Source organism: Eleutherodactylus coqui, chromosome 5 (assembly GCF_035609145.1).
Source record: "Eleutherodactylus coqui strain aEleCoq1 chromosome 5, aEleCoq1.hap1, whole genome shotgun sequence".
Classification (NCBI taxonomy): Eukaryota; Metazoa; Chordata; class Amphibia; order Anura; family Eleutherodactylidae; genus Eleutherodactylus; species Eleutherodactylus coqui.
Genome location: NC_089841.1, coordinates 56,488,101 through 56,503,996, shown reverse-complemented (window position 1 = coordinate 56,503,996; position 15,896 = coordinate 56,488,101). Strand labels below are relative to the sequence as shown.

Below are 15,896 nucleotides of genomic sequence, written 5' to 3'. Positions count from 1 at the left end.
CGTACTCTTACGTCATGGGGAGGGAAGGAGTTAAGGTTAGGCAAATGTGAAGATGGAAAAATACCTCTCCGGCGCCATCGATTGGAAGGCAGCATTCATGCAAGTCAATGTCATACTTTTAAACAAGCCTTATAACAAAGACTGAGAATTTTTACAAGGCTTGTTAAAAAGTCTTACCTTGACTAGCAGGAATGTTGCCTTCCAATAGGTGGCGCTGTAGAGGTATTGTTCTATCTTCCCATTTGCATATGTCCCAGAAGAGCATGGCTGGCTTTATAGGTCTCCTCGCACCTTTTAAGGAAAAATGTTACCCTTTCTGATCCTTTAAGGTTAGGTGCGTACTAGCCTTAAGCGCAAGTTGTGTTTGAGAGGCTCAGGCGCAACTCGCACTGCACATAGACACCATTCCATGTGTTGCCCGATATACACAGACACAGCACATTGACCTGTATTGGTATATCCTAGTTCTCATCCGGATGGGAATAGGCCATGCCATGACTTTTTTCACATGGACTATCGGTCTGTGTGCAAAACTGTCAGAGGGTATAACCTCATAGGCTATAATGGGGCCGTGGCCTGAAAGCACGTTCATGTGCCGGAGACCTAAGGTGGATTTCCTTTTTCCCTTTGCGCTGCAGATGACATTGCACATCCCTAACCAGATTTCACCTGTATGATGGTTGTCATTGCAGAATGTGACTTTCTCCGGTCTGTGCCGGTCCCAGCTGATTTATTCTACAAGTATGAGACACGGCTGATGAGCGCTTTATGTTGGCGAGTTCAGCGCGTCATGTAAGGAGACCCGTGGAATAGACGTCACGGAACTTGTATTACCTTTTTTTTGCATTGTAACCTTTTAAAGGGCCAGTAAATGTTTTATATGATTATAGGAGTTCCATAAACGGAGCGGAGAATTTTATGATCCCAGAAATGACTGTAATAATGAATTTCTAACATGCTCTATGCCTGACTCATCATGAACAGCTTTATAAAAATACGACCGTGAAGCGTGTGATATTAAGTGCTTGTATTGGACAGTAGTACCCAATGGCTATTAAATAGTTAAACTCCTTTAACCCCTTCAGGTTTAGGTAGTCTTCAGCACATTTCAACACTGATTTTTAGGAGATTTTCTGGGCGTGCCACTAAAGGGGTTAAACGGCTACTCACACTTGCCTAGGCCATCTTATAAAACTGGAATGATGTAGAGGTAGGTACACTTGAGCATAAAACATGTCCGAAAAATCCTTTTGTATTTGCAGTGAAATCCACTGCTGAACTCCGAAGATAACCGTCAGATTTCTGCTGCGGATTTTCAGTTTGCCTCGCTGCAGATCTGCAAATGGATTAAAGTCCTATGAGCTAAGCTTATGGGCTGAAAGCGGGTGACCTGATCAGTTCGGGGATATAAGTGTTATACTTACCTCCTCTGCCCCCCCCCTTTCCCGTGTTAGCACTGAAAGCCGCCACTGAATGCATTGTGCGACACTGCTAAGTAGTCCTCCCATTGTAAAATTAGACAGGGCAGACTACTTACCAGCAGCACTCAATACTTGAAGCAGCAGATTTCAGAGCTCACACAGGGAGAACGATGGACGGTAAGTATAACACTTACATCCCCTGACTTGGCGGGTCACCTACTTTCAGCCCACAAACTTAGCTCATAAGGCTAAATGTAGGTGACAGATTTTTTTTAACTCCATTCAATGGTCTTATTCTACATGGTGTGAATCCACTGTAATAAGTGACGTCACTTACTTCTTTCCCCATCATGAATAAAACCAAGGTATACCAACGTTTCCATTGGTTAATGGGGCCCATGTGGGTATGTTTCATGTACACAATCCTACTGAAAGTCATTGGACACCTGAGCAAGAATCAAAAGTGGTATTTATTTCCATATGTTAATACTTAGTGGGGCCTTCTTTGGCCCCAATGACATTGGATACTCTCTGTGGCATATTTTCTACTAATGTCAGATACACATCAGCTGGTGCTTCCCTCCATTCATTCTGCAAATGTCTGGTGAATTCTCTCAGCAAAGATGCATCAGCCCATCTACAATGTTGCAAGGAACGTCGTCATTGGATAGTAGAACAATAGAAGAACATTTTATGGAGTGACGAATCACGCAATTCCATCTGCAAATCAGATGGAGATACCTGGGTGTGGAGGCGGCAGCCTGGGGAACACTTTTGCCTGACTGCATTGTGCCAATAGTTAAAGGGGTTGTCTCGCGAAAGCAAGTGGGGTTAAGTACTTCTGTATGGCCATATTAATGCACTTTGTAATATACATCGTGCATTAAATATGAGCCATACAGAAGTTATTCACTTACCTTCCCTGCGCTGGCGTCCCTGTCTCCATGGCTCCGTCTAACTTCAGCGTTTAATCGCCCGATTAGACGCGCTTGCGCAGAAGGGTCTTCTGCCTTCGGCTCGGCAGCAGCGGCGTTCTGGCTCCGCCCCCTTCTACGCGTCATCTCGTAGCTCTGCCCCATGACGTGTGCCGATTCCAGCCTCCTGATTGGCTGGAATCGGCACACGTGATGGGGCGGAGCTACGGGATGACGCGTAGAAGGGGGCGGAGCCAGAATGCCGCTGCTGCCGAGCCGAAGGCAGAAGACCCTTCTGCGCAAGCGCGTCTAATCGGGCAATTAGACGCTGAAGTTAGACGGAGCCATGGAGACAGGGATGCCAGCGCAGGGAAGGTAAGTGAATAACTTCTGTATGGCTCATATTTAATGCACGATGTATATTACAAAGTGCATTAATATGGCCATACAGAAGTGCTTAACCCCACTTGCTTTCGCGAGACAACCCCTTTAAGTAAGGCAGAGGATCCATTATGGTCTGGGGATGTTTTACGTGGCATGTTTTCGGTCCGTTAGTTGTAGTAACGAGAACCATTAACACGGAGTGCAGTCAGTAATGTGCTGCTGACAATGTGACAGTACTCTGGGAATGGTCAGCCATACTTCCGACAAGACAATGCACTTTGTTTTGTGTTGGTTTGAGGATATGAATGTTCCATGATTGGACTGGCTGCACAGAGTGGGACCTGAACCCTACTGACCATCTTTGGGACGAACTAGAATGTCGGGTCAGGAAATATGAACAGTCTTCATCTTCTTTAAAGAACTCACCATACATTTGCAGGAAGAATAGAGGGAAATACCAGCTGAAGTGTATGAGACGTTAGTAGAAAGTATGCTATAGAGAGTATTCTGTGTCATTAAGGCCAAAGGAGCCCAACTAAGTATTACCATATGGAAATTAATACTTTTGATTCTTACTCAGGTGTCCAATTACTTTTGTAGGATAATGTGTCCCTTTCTCCACCAAGTATTATCTCTCCCCTTTCTTTCCTCCCACAGTATTATATTTCCCTTTCAGTATTACCTCCCTCACCCCAATATAATCTCCCCTCCCCCAGTATTATCTCCTCCTCCACAGTGTTATCTGTCCCCCAAGTATTATTTCACTTCCCCCATAGTGTTACCTCTTCCCCCAGTCTCTTCCCCATGGCTCCTTTGCTTTGCAAGATGTTATTATCTAGAATGTCAGGGATACCTCCATGTTCATGGTTCTTGTCACTACACACAGCAGACCGAGACCATGCCACGTAAAACACCCCCAGACCGTAACAGAACCTCCACCGTACTTACCTGTTTACAGAACACACTTGTCAGGACCGGCAGCTCTGGGGGTCTCCGTGCCTCCACCGCCGGTCCTATCACCCAGGCTGCGGGGGTGCGGCGCAGGGGAGCCCCGGTCTTTGTGACCTCCCCTGGTCACCGTACTCCTGGACGTCAGCTCCGGGTGCACGCTCCCGTGCTTAGGGAGCGGGCGCCTAGTTAGCCGGGTTGTTGAAGACACGGCGGGTGCCGTCCCGCGCCGCGTCCCCATTGCCATGACTCCCGGGCGTGCTTGTTCTGTCTCTGCCTGTCTCAGCAGGCGCTGGGGTCTGTTTCTCCCAGCGTCCTGTGATTGGGTCCTGCTGCTGTCAGGCTCCCCGCCCCAATCAGCTGCTGGGGCGGGAGTTCTGGCAGCATTTAAACTGCTCAGTTTCCTCCAGACCTTCCAGTGTATGTTTGGTCTCCAGCTACACCCGCGGTTCCTGTATTTGATTCTCTGTTTTGACTTGCTTGCTTTGGACCTGACTTCGACTTCGCCTGACCCCTTGTACCGCGTTTTCTCCTGTTTCCGACCCGGATTGCCTAACCTGATTTTGTTTGTTTGCTTTGCGGTATTTGTCTGTGAGTCTGACTCCTGCCCCGCATCCCTAGTGAGCCTAGGGACTGTCGCCTAGTTGTCAACCTAGGGCCTAGACTAGGGGGACAAGTAGGTAGGGACAGAGGTTTCGTGTAGGACTAGGGACTTCCACTTGCCCGGACTCCAGTCATGACAACACTTAGGGAACAGGTGTTCCCCAGGCTCCTCCACACCCAGGTAGGTCAATCTGATGTGAAGATGGGGTAGCATGATTCGTCACTCCAAAGAATTTTCCTCCATTACTTAACTGTCCAAAGACAACACTCCTTGCGCCATTGCAGACAGGCCGATGCATTGTGCTTCGTGATGGATGGCTTGTGTACAGCGGTATAACCCGTATATCCAATAGCATGCAATTCCTATAAGAAACTATATCTGACACCCTCAAGGGTCTACATCTTTGTAGCATGGTCTAGGACAGTGTTTCTCAACTCCAGTCCTCAGGAAGCCCCAACAGGTCATGTTTTCAGGATATCCTATAGTAAGAATAACTGCGGCAATGTCTGAGGACTGACAATAATTACATCACCTGTGCAACACTGAGGAAATCCTGAAAACATGACCTGTTGGGGGTCCCTGAGGACTAATACGCGTGTCCAAAAACTTTTGGTGGGATGGTGTACTGTTATCTGCAGTCAGGGACAACACTTCTGCTACTATCTAGCGCACACTGCGCATCGGTAGTCGGAGACTCCAGGTAATATTCCTCCATATTCCCCATCAATCGTCTCTCTTTACCGCTGGGTCACTTTAAATTAACTGCAATAATCAGGACACAGCAGCTCTGGGCTCAGCGTTCTGCTACATTTTCCTTCCATGTAATGTGTAATTGCATTTTGCTGTAGGTGAGCGAGGATGCCGCAGTGTTCGTATAGAAGCGCAGCGGAATATGGTGTTGTTTCCTGCGGGAATTGTACTTTCCGTAGAGCTCGGAGGCTGCGGGGTGAATGCGGTGTCTCTGTTCTTCCTCTCCAGGGCTGCATCCAGAATAAACCGTCCTGAATATTTCATAAGGTTATAATGCAGCCTGACTTGCCATAGTAAACAGGTTGGCTCTTTGTGATAAGAGGCAGTTATGTAATAAAACACGTGTTATAATTAACTCGTTTTATAATCTGTCTGCGTTTTGTGGGCTCAATCATTCATTATCGCTGCTTCTTGGGCAATTTAAGTAAAAGTGGAAAAACAATAAAACACGTATTTAGTTTTCTGAGCACGGGATATTACACCCCCGTCTTGTCATTAAGTGGACAGTGTCGATGCCAATGGATTGACATCTTTATATTTTATATGATCAGTGGAAAATTCCATTACTGCAGAACAGAGGCATAACTTGAAGCTTCTGGGCCCCAATGCAAAACCTGTAAGAGAGCCCCCAACTATAATGTTTTTTTCATAGTACTGGGCTCCCTATATGGAGAAGAGAGGCCTTATAAGGCTCCTGGGCCCGGGTGCAACTGCATCCTCTGCATCCCCTATACTTACGCCAGTGCTGCAGAATATATACAGAGACCACTGGACTATAGGCAATCGCTTGTGCCCCTCCCATATGAGCCGCTTCTGGTGCACCTGACTATCGGTGCATTACGTAAGTGGAAAATCGTTGGATTTAGGTGGTCTGTAAAACTACAGCAGTAAATGCTGTACTTATCACCAGTGTTTCTCTCTGCAGGCTCCATCTCTGATTTTCAGTCTTCGCTGAGCTGTTGGGTGTAGACTACTGCTATTAGGTTTACATACTCTGCACACATAGGAGAACAGGATCTCTACTCCATCTCTGAGCTGGTGTATCTCCATACACAGCAAACATAGGGGAACATGAACTCTTCTATATCTCTGAGCTGGTGGTGTAGACTGCTGCTATGATGTCTACATGCATAGCAGAGCAGGATGTCTTTTCTGTCTCTGAACTGGTTGGTGTAGACTGCTGTTATGATGTTTTCATACACTATATACATAGGAGAGCAGGATATCTTCTTTATTTCTGAGCAGGAAGGGGGGTGTATGTGTGCTGTTATGGGGTCTCCATATACTGCACCCATCTATTCTTCCCTATCTCTGAGCTGGTGGGTGTAGACTGCTGCAATGATGTCTCCATACACTGCACACACAGGAGAGATGCATCTTTTCTTCTCTGCCTCTGTATCGCAAACCCTCATTATAACAGCAATATGAAGGGCATTATTTAACAGTACTGAGCAATGTAACCAATGCCCTGTGCCAATGCACTATGCATGATTCGGCAGTCTAAACATGGTGATGCCCATCTTGGCTATCGAAAATGGCACCCAAAGTCACCAGAACAGAGACACCGCTGAGAAGATTATCTACAGGTAATATATCCCTTCCAGCTTTCAGTCCCAGGACAGAATTTTGTCCCAAAATTGGAGGGTTGCTTGAATCTCCAGTGTTGCTGTTGTATGAAGGATCCCGTGGGCAACTGATCGACAATCTTTATCTTATGCGCATATCCATCATTAGCGCCTTCCATTGGCTGGTGGAAATCTCCTAGATACTTTCAGATTATTCTACGGATCTCGGTTCTCAAACCCGACATTCAGAAACAAAGGACCTCGGAAAGAAAGGCTTAGAAGGAGATTGACCTCTCCAGCCAAAAAAGTCAATTTTCATGTTTTACTGCAGGGGATTGACGTTTCTTAGTGCATTTCTCTTTTTTTATTGTGAGGATTTACATGGATCAGTCTCTCACTTTTATATTTCTTTGCCCATAAATAAGTAGAAATCCTGTATGAAAAAGATTAAAGCAGAAATCTGGAATTATGTAAGGATTATGCCCTGGCCTATATCTCTTGACGCGTTTCACTGGCCTAATTGAGCTCTACTGATACAAAGAAGTCAAGTTTATGTGAAGATTTCAGAATCGTTCAGGTTTCTTCTTCATGATTATCGTAGCATAAGATGTATTAAAAAAATGTCTTCATCCAGTCTGATGAACCCTCGTATTATCTCATTTTTCAGCTCAGTGCATATGAGGATACGGTTTATGTGAGCGCCTGCAACTTTATATCCCAGCCTTTAAACCTCCTCGTAAAGCCCTTCATTACTTCACTGTTTGGAGGCTAGTTAAGTAATTTCTCATTTAAATTGAGGTGAGAGTATGGAAATCATCTGCAAAAACTTTTCAAACTTCGTCCTGCAGATATTGAATACGATCAAGGAATATTGTCAAGCAATTAATGCAGTTTCATGGCATAAAAAAGCTGCAAATTTTGGGATCAGCCATACTTACTTTAAAATTTGCAACTTTTAATGCCACTCACCAGTTTAGTAAAGGGGTGAGAAAAGTAAGAAAAAGTTAACAGGCCAACATATTTTCAATGGATTTCTTATTTGTATAGACTGAAAAATGGTGCAGACCTTAGCGCTGCAAGCATGGATCTCATTTTCCACCTTTAAGATAGTCCAAGATGCACTTTTTAAATAAGTTTTTCACAATTTCCTTCAATTAACTTTTGCTTAAAAAGGGGTTGTCCCGCGAAAGCAAGTGGGGTTATACACTTCTGTATGGCCATATTAATGCACTTTGTAATGTACATTGTGCATTAAATATGAGCCATACAGAAGTTATTCACTTACCTGTTCCGTTGCTGGCGTCCCCGTCTCCATGGTGCCGTCTAATCTTCAGCGTCTAATCGCCCGATTAGACGCGCTTGCGCAGTCCGGTCTTCTCCCTTCTGAATGGGGCCGCTCGTGCCAGAGAGCGGCTCCTCGTAGCTCCGCCCCGTCACGTGTGCCGATTCCAGCCAATCAGGAGGCTGGAATCGGCAATGGACCGCACAGAAGACGTGCGGTCCACCGAGGGTGAAGATCCCGGCGGCCATCTTCACAAGGTAAGTAAGAAGTCACCGGAGCGCGGGGATTCGGGTACGTGCTATCCGTTTTTTTTTTTTAAACCCCTGCATCGGGTTTGTCTCGCGCCGAACGGGGGGCTATTGAAAAAAAAACAAACCCGTTTCGGCGCGGGACAACCCCTAGATTATGCCCAATTTTCAATTTATCCTCAGTCCACGTGTCTGATCGCTAGGAGCCCCTCTGATCAGAAGAATGGGATTCCCATATACCCCCATGAATGAATCGATAGTCAAGCATGTGCAGTGCTATTCCATTCGTCTCTGTGGGACTGCTGGGAATAGCTGAGCACAACACTTGGTGATCTCTGGCAGTCCCATACCGCTATTTAAGCAACATTTAATTGCTTTTACTTTATTTCATTTTTTTTTTTATCATTTTTTATTATTACAAACATTTTTGATAATTTAGTTTTATAAGAAATCTGTTTTTATTGGCTTAAATTCTAATACCCCAAATACTTATCCTTCTATCTGATTGTGCGTTGCTGTACCTCTGGACCACCTACTTGGATAACTACATTTATGGATACAGGGAGTCGATGGAGGTTCTCCTGAGCCTACGTACCTCTCTGGTTAAGTAAGTGACCCACTTTCCAGTGCTTTTCTACCTATTGATTGGTTTGCTCCATGAAGGATTGTCCTTGAGCACTGTCTATCCCGTTTTGTTTTCATTTCACCCCAACTGGAGAGGAGCAAGAGCAGCCGAAGAGATGGGGAAGAGTATGGGGTCTAGAATAGAGCATGAGCAGCCGAGGAAGAGAGTAGTAGGCAAGAAAGTGGAAGAGAAGAGGGGCCTGGAGGAAAGGAGTGTGAGAAGAGCAGTGAGAGCAGGAGCATCAGTGAAGGAGAAGTGAGGGAAAAGTCAGAGAGGAGGAGGAGCAATGAAGGAGAAGTGAGGGAAAAGCAAGAAAGGAGGAGCAGTGAAGGAGAAGTGAAGAAGAAGTCAGAGAGAAAAAGGAGCAGTTAGGGAGAATTTAGGGAAACGTCAGAAAGAAGGAGGAACAGTGAAAAAGTGAGGGAAAAGTTAGAGAGGAGAAGCAGTGAGGGAAAAGTCAGAGAGAAGGATGATAAGTAAGGGAAAAATCATAGAGAAGCAGCTAGTGATGAAGAGAACAAGAAAAACAGTATTGAAGAAAGAACAATTAGAAAGGAAGAGAAAAGCAGAAAGAGACAGAGCTTTTAAGTAGTAGGTGAGGCGCAACTTCAAAGGACTAGCAGCCAAAGTAGTGGTGAGAGTGTAAGCCAGAAAAACTGAGGAAGACAAGGGCAGCAGAAAGAGAGTAGTATATAAGATATAGAAGCATTTAAGAAGTGGAGGACAGGAGATGAAAGGAGGACAATCCAAGCAGGAGGAGTGGAGGAGTAGCCAAGGAGGCGAGGAGAAACAATTGGGGTACAGAAGAAAAGCGTCTGATAAAAGTCACATTGAAGAAGAAGACAGTGAGGAAGAGCAGGCATGGAAGTAGGGGGAGAGGTAAGAGTTAGCAGGAAGAGGCTTTTTTATTACAACAGAACAAACCAATTATACAAGGTTTTTTTCGAATACACGCCAATACAGAACATCTGATGATGTGCATAATATGATTATGCTTTCCACCGTTCGGCAGAACATGGATGTTTGCTCTGCACTAGGTACATTTTTTCCATCTATCTCTGAGTTGTTACAGTGTTCAGTGCAGAAAACGTCACGCGTGTAATTCACAGAAAAAGCATATAATCAGCGGAGCGCCGCTCGGATGTGACTGATCCTCTGGGCTCCTGTGTTGTGAATCTGTAAGAAATCCAACAAGTGTAGAATATTTAATGCTTTTTTACCTTTTCTTTATGTTATCAGTATCCACTGGCAATAACATGTCTGTGTTTTTGACTTGGTGGTTGTTCACAAGCCTTACTGACATGAAAAGAAAGTCAATGGTTAGAAATCCCCTTAATCCACACCAGCTGGTGAAATCTCTTGATCTTTCTTATATGTAGAATAATTAACATTACCCAATGAACGAGCTGGTGACGCGTTTTGGGCCACGCGAACAGCTCTTTTTGCCCCTAGTCTTATTGACACAACAAGAAAGTCTATAGTTGAAAAAACTCTTTAATCCACACCAGCTGATGAAATCATTTGATCTTTCTTATACGGAGAATAATTAGTGTTACCCAATAAAAAAGCTTATGACGCGTTTTGGGCCACGCTACCAACTCTTTTTCCCCCAGCCTTATTAAGTCTGTGGTTGGAAATCCCTTTAATCTATACCAGCTGATGACATCACTTATTCTTTCTTATATGGAATATAATTAATGTTACCCGAGCTGGTGACGCGTTTCAGGACAGTCTATTTTACCCTCCTTGAGCTTTTTATGGAGGGGAAACAGTTGCTGGTCTCTAGTGTGGGAATTTAGATTGCAAGTTGAATCCTGCTATACGGTATATTATAAGTTAGTCGCTGGTCCATAATATCAGAAAACACTAACACGTTTACTTGCCCATTGTTGGAGATCCCCTTTTATCCCCACATCGCAGGCGCAAACATCTACGGTCCTGTCCTCAGTGACTTTGAATGCAGCAGCAGATAGAATGTCCTGTTCTCTTGGCTTTGGGTACACGGTGTCTCGTGCCAGCTTGGTTAGACAATGACTGCGGAACAAATATTAGCGAATCAGCATGAATCCAGTATTACGGTTGCTCGGTTGGTCACTACGGACACTCTGTGTCCTAGAATCAGCTTTTAATAGTGTTTGTACTTGATTGATGAGGTCAGTGTTATTCCCAGTGGTCCTCACAAACAGATCCGATTCAACGGAGGCTTAGGATTTGTACTGAAGGCAAATCAAATGAATTCTGCAGAATGAACCATGAGGTGTTGTCTAGGCAAAGATTTTGCAAAGTTATGATTTGCTGTTTTAAAGTTAAGATCCAATTCTCGTTAACCCTTTAAAGAAGAAATTTTAGTAAGATTCTTAAAACGTCATATGGTGCATTAACCCCTTCATGCTGCAGCTATTTTCGTTTTCTCATTTTCTTTCCCGCTTTAAAAAAAACATTTTTCTGCTCACATAATGACATGCGGGTTTTTTGTTTTTTTTTGCAAGACAACTTGTACCATCCAATGGTATCATTTAACGTACCATATAATGTACTGGAAAACTTTTTTAAAATTTCTAAGTGGGGAGAAATGGAAAAGAAATGCAACCGGGTAAGTATTTGCTTTTTAGGATGTTCATGGCTCAGTAAAAGCGCTGTTATCTTTATTCTGTGGGTTAGTATGATTACGGAAATGTCAAATTTATGTAGTTTTTTTTATTTATGTAGTACAATTAAAAAAAAAAAAAAAAAACTTTTACAAAAGAAAAAAGTACTTTCTGTCGTCCTCTTTTGACCCCCATAACTTTTTTTATTTATTTTATTTGAGGGCTCATGGTTTGTGGGGTCACCTGTAGTTTTCATTAGTACCGTTTTGGGGTACATACAACTTTTGGATCACTTTTTATTCCATTTATTCTTAGATACAGGGTAACGAAAAAAAGTGCAACTCTGCTATTGCATATATTTTTTTCCTGAGGTGGTTTACCGTGCCGTTTCCCAGATTAATAATGTGACTTTTGGACTTTCTGGACTTTTGGGATGCAGTGATACCATATTTTTATTTATTTTTTATGAGAGACAGGGAAAAGGTTTTTTGTTTTTTTTAATGATTACTACTTTTTTATTTTTCTGATATTTACAAAGCTGTTTTAAACTTTTTTTTTTACATTTTTTTTGTAGTCCCTACAGGGTACTTGAACTTGCGTTTTTTTTAGATTGCTCATAAAGAATCATGCAATACTATAATATCGTATTATACCGCGTTCAGGCCCCAGGCTGACATGACAACCATATGAATGCATATTTTATCTGTGGGAAAATCACATGTTGTTTTAATAGTAAAAATAAAAAAAAATTATTTACATGTGATTTTTAACAAAAAAAACACATTTTTTCGCTAGGAATGAATGGATGATACTTCAACGGAATCTCGCAAAAATAGTACATGCACTAATTTTCTATTTCAGCTTTTCAGTCTGTGAGAAAAACCACCCATGTAAATAATTCCATTTAAAATAATGGGTTCTATTCGCGCGTGATTTCCCTTTATCACACCGAAATCTTGCGTGAAACTCACCCGTGTAAATACACCCTAATGAAGGTTAAATAGCCTGAAACAGGTTGTATTTGTGTCATACAGCATGGCTATAATGTCAAACAGAAACCCTTTCATGGCCGCACCCGTCACCTGCCTCTGATATTATCTTCTGCAAGGACAAAGCAAAAGTAGAATTTAAAAAAATCTAAAAATATCGTACGGCGTGTTTGTTGTCATTCATTTTCTGCCAACTAGTGAAATCTGTACTGGAGGACACCGAAAACATTAGACTAATTTGATAACACTCTGCTGCTCTTGTGCGACGTCTGATTCAGCAGCGCTAATGATAACAGTGAGCCAGGCAGCTGGATCTGTTCCCAGATAATGCGTTCCACTTGCGTGGCGTGTCGGAGGGACGGAGATTAGAACAATTGAAATATCTGATCTATTAAGGGTGCTGTCACTACGACAGGAATGTTCAGAGTCCCAATTATGAACTCGCCGGCGGGCTTAAACTTTCGTACCTTGTCGGTGTAAAGTGGTGAAAATTTTTGAAGGAGTTCGAGGTGAACCATTGTAATGTTGTTCCAGTTTTCTAGCAGTTTCTTAAAGGAGTTGCCTTATGATTACAAACTGATACCATTTGTGTGATTAGATCATATGAACGTTATAGAGGGGATACTCCATTTAGGATCCCTCTCTTTTTGCCAGAGTGGTAAAACACTTAAAGGGGTTGTCCCGCGGCCAAAATGAAACATTTTTCACACCCCAGTCCCCCATGTTAAGTAAGCATCACAAACTACCCATGTAAATCGGTTTTTTTAGAGCGTTTCTACTCACCATGAAGCTGTTTCATGAAGTTATAAAAATCTTCTTCCAAGATGGCCACCTTCATTTCCCAAGGTGCATGGTCTTCTCCCATGGTGCACTGCGGGTCTTCTCCCATGGTGCACCGTGAATGTTCTTCTCCAGTCTGAGCTCCACTGCCGATTACAGCTACCTTATTGGCTGATCGGCACCACGTGATGGGGGCAGAGCTACGTGATGACGCTGAGAAGGGGGAGGAGCCAGGACGCAGCTCGTGAGCCCGGACCCTCCAGAAGAGGATTCTTCTCTGCGCAAGCGCGACTGTTGCGGCGACCAGAGAAGAAGTTTGGCCGTCACCATGGAGACAGGGACGCCAGCACCGGAGGGGGTAAGTGTATAACTTCTGTATGGCCAATATTTAATGCACGATGTATATTACAAAGTGCATTAATATGGCCATACAGAAGTGCATAAATGCACTTGCTTCTGCGGGACAACCCCTTTAAAAAAAACAACAACTTCTGGACCAGCCGATCCCTGCATTCATCTGACTAACCAGCATACAATACTATATTTCTCCTACAGTGGTAGTTTATCATTAGAGATGAGCGAACGTGTTCTAAACGAACACTTACGCACCCAGACACCGGCTTTACCGAGGACTTCAGTGTCCGCGCGTAAAGATTCGGCCGGCGCCGGGGGGCGGGGAGAGGCGCGGCGGCGCGGGCGGCAGCAGCGGGGAACAGGGGGGAGCCCTCTCTCTCTCCCTCTCCCCCCCACTCCCCGCCGCACCCCCCCCGCGCTGCCACGGCGACCCCCGAACTTTTTTCGCCCGAGCACGGAATTGCTCGCAAAGTTCGGTGCTCGGGCGAAAAGGGGCGGAGCCGAACACGTTCGCTCATCTCTATTTATCATAAAGTGGCCTTGTCTTGCTCAGATAAGAAAAGAACAATAAAAAAAAGCTCATACACAATGGGAGAAATTGGGCTAAGCAGCAGCAGATGTGAAAAAGGTATATTGATAGATCATAGACTGAACATGAGTCAACAATGTGATGCAGCAGCCAAAAAGGCAAACACAATTCTGGGATGTACTAAGAGAAGCATAGAGTCTAGATCACGTGAGGTCATTATCCCCCTCTACTCTTCGTTAGTCAGACCTCATCTGGAATACTATGTCAGTTCTGGGCACCCAGATTTAAAAAAGACCTAGACAAGCTGGAGCAAGTTCAGAAAAGAGTTACCACGATGGCGAGCGGTCTGCAAATCATGTCCTATGAGGAACGGTTAAAGGATCTGGGAATGTTTAGCTTGCAAAAAAGAAGACTAAAGACGACTACGTGTATTTTGGCTTTTTTGAACGCATCAATATACAATGATCACTGCTTATGTGCATATGTAAAAAATGCAGGAAGGTGAAGGAGTGTTATGTGTCCTGCATTTTCACTGTGTATTTTTATTGCTTCCATAGACCTGCATGGGCTATTTCAGTCGCTAACACGGTGCAAAATAGGACGTGCTTTGATTTTTTTTTTCACATGCATAAAAAAATTCAAGTCTGAATGCCCCAATGTAAATCTATGGGGATCCAGCAATGCGTATTACATGCACACAAAATGCAGCCAAAATATGTCTCTTGGGTGAGCCCTAAATATCAGAAATATTTAAAGGGACTCTGTCACCTACTCCTATAAGCTAAGTTTATTGGCTGAAAGTAGGGGACCCGTTGAGTCCGTGGAGGTAAGTGATATACTTACCTCCCTCATTGTTCCCTCGGTGTTAGCGACGAAAATCACTGTCCAATACATTAAGCAGTGCCACTAAGGCCTCCTTCCCACGAGCGTGACGGGCTCCGCCGCGTAATATTACGCTGCGAAGCCCGTCACGGCGCCCCCCAGAGCCCCTATACTTACCTGCGGGAGATAGCGTGAAATCGCTTCCCCGCCCACCGCCGCCGCGTCACCGCCCGTCACCGCCCACCGCCGCCGCGTCACCGGCCGTGTCACGTGCACGGCCGGCCGTGTCACGTGCACGGCCGGCCATGTCACGTGACGCGGCCGGCCGCGTCATAAGGCGTCATATGACGCGCGGCGGTGGGCGGGAAAGCGTTTTTTCACGCTATCTCCCGCTGGTTACTGCGGGAGATAGCGTGAACGGACGGCTTCCATTGACTGCAATGGAAGCCGTCAGTGCGTACAGCCCGTCCTCACCCGCAGAAAATAGAGCATGCTGCGGGTGAGGACGGGAGAAATCGCGGTGCGTAATTCCGCGGTGGAATTACGCATCGTGAGCATTGTGCTATTAGGTTCAATAGAACCTAATAGCTGCGGGCAACGCAGCGGATTTTCGCCGCGAATTACGCGGCGGAAATCCGTTCGTGGGAAGGAGGCCTAAGTAGTCCGCCCCTTCTAATTCTATAATGGGAGGACTACTTAGCAGCGCCGCTCATTGCATTGAGCAGCGGCTTTCAGTGCTTACACCATGGGAACAATGGGAGACACTGGCGTAACTATAGAGGATGCAGGGGATGTGGTTGCACCCGGGCCCAGGAGCCTTAGAGGGCCCATAAGGCCTCTCTTCTCCATATAGGGAGCCCACTACTATGAATAAAGCATTATAATTGGGGGCCCTGTTACAGCTTTTGCATTGGGGCCCAGGAGCTTCAAGTTATGCCTCTGATGGGAGAGATAAGTATAACACATCCCCATAAGCTTAGCTTATAGGTCTAAAAGTAGGTGACAGGATCTCTTTAAGAAGTCTTCTAGATGGTTCTCAGAATATCCAATGTCCTCCTTCTCACAACTCTTAGACCAGACTTGTTTTTCAGCT

At 44.7% G+C, this 15,896-nt stretch overlaps 1 protein-coding gene across 1 annotated transcript in view; it reads left to right on the top strand.

The window, feature by feature from the left end:
- The window catches only part of MAPK4 (mitogen-activated protein kinase 4), a 94,620-nt gene that overhangs the window by 67,205 nt on the left and 11,519 nt on the right, over positions 1 to 15,896 (top strand). The window contains exon 3 of the mRNA XM_066604858.1: positions 1,520 to 1,598. Within this exon, the coding sequence (XP_066460955.1) occupies positions 1,520 to 1,598 (79 nt within the window). The remainder of the gene's footprint in view (positions 1 to 1,519; positions 1,599 to 15,896) is intronic.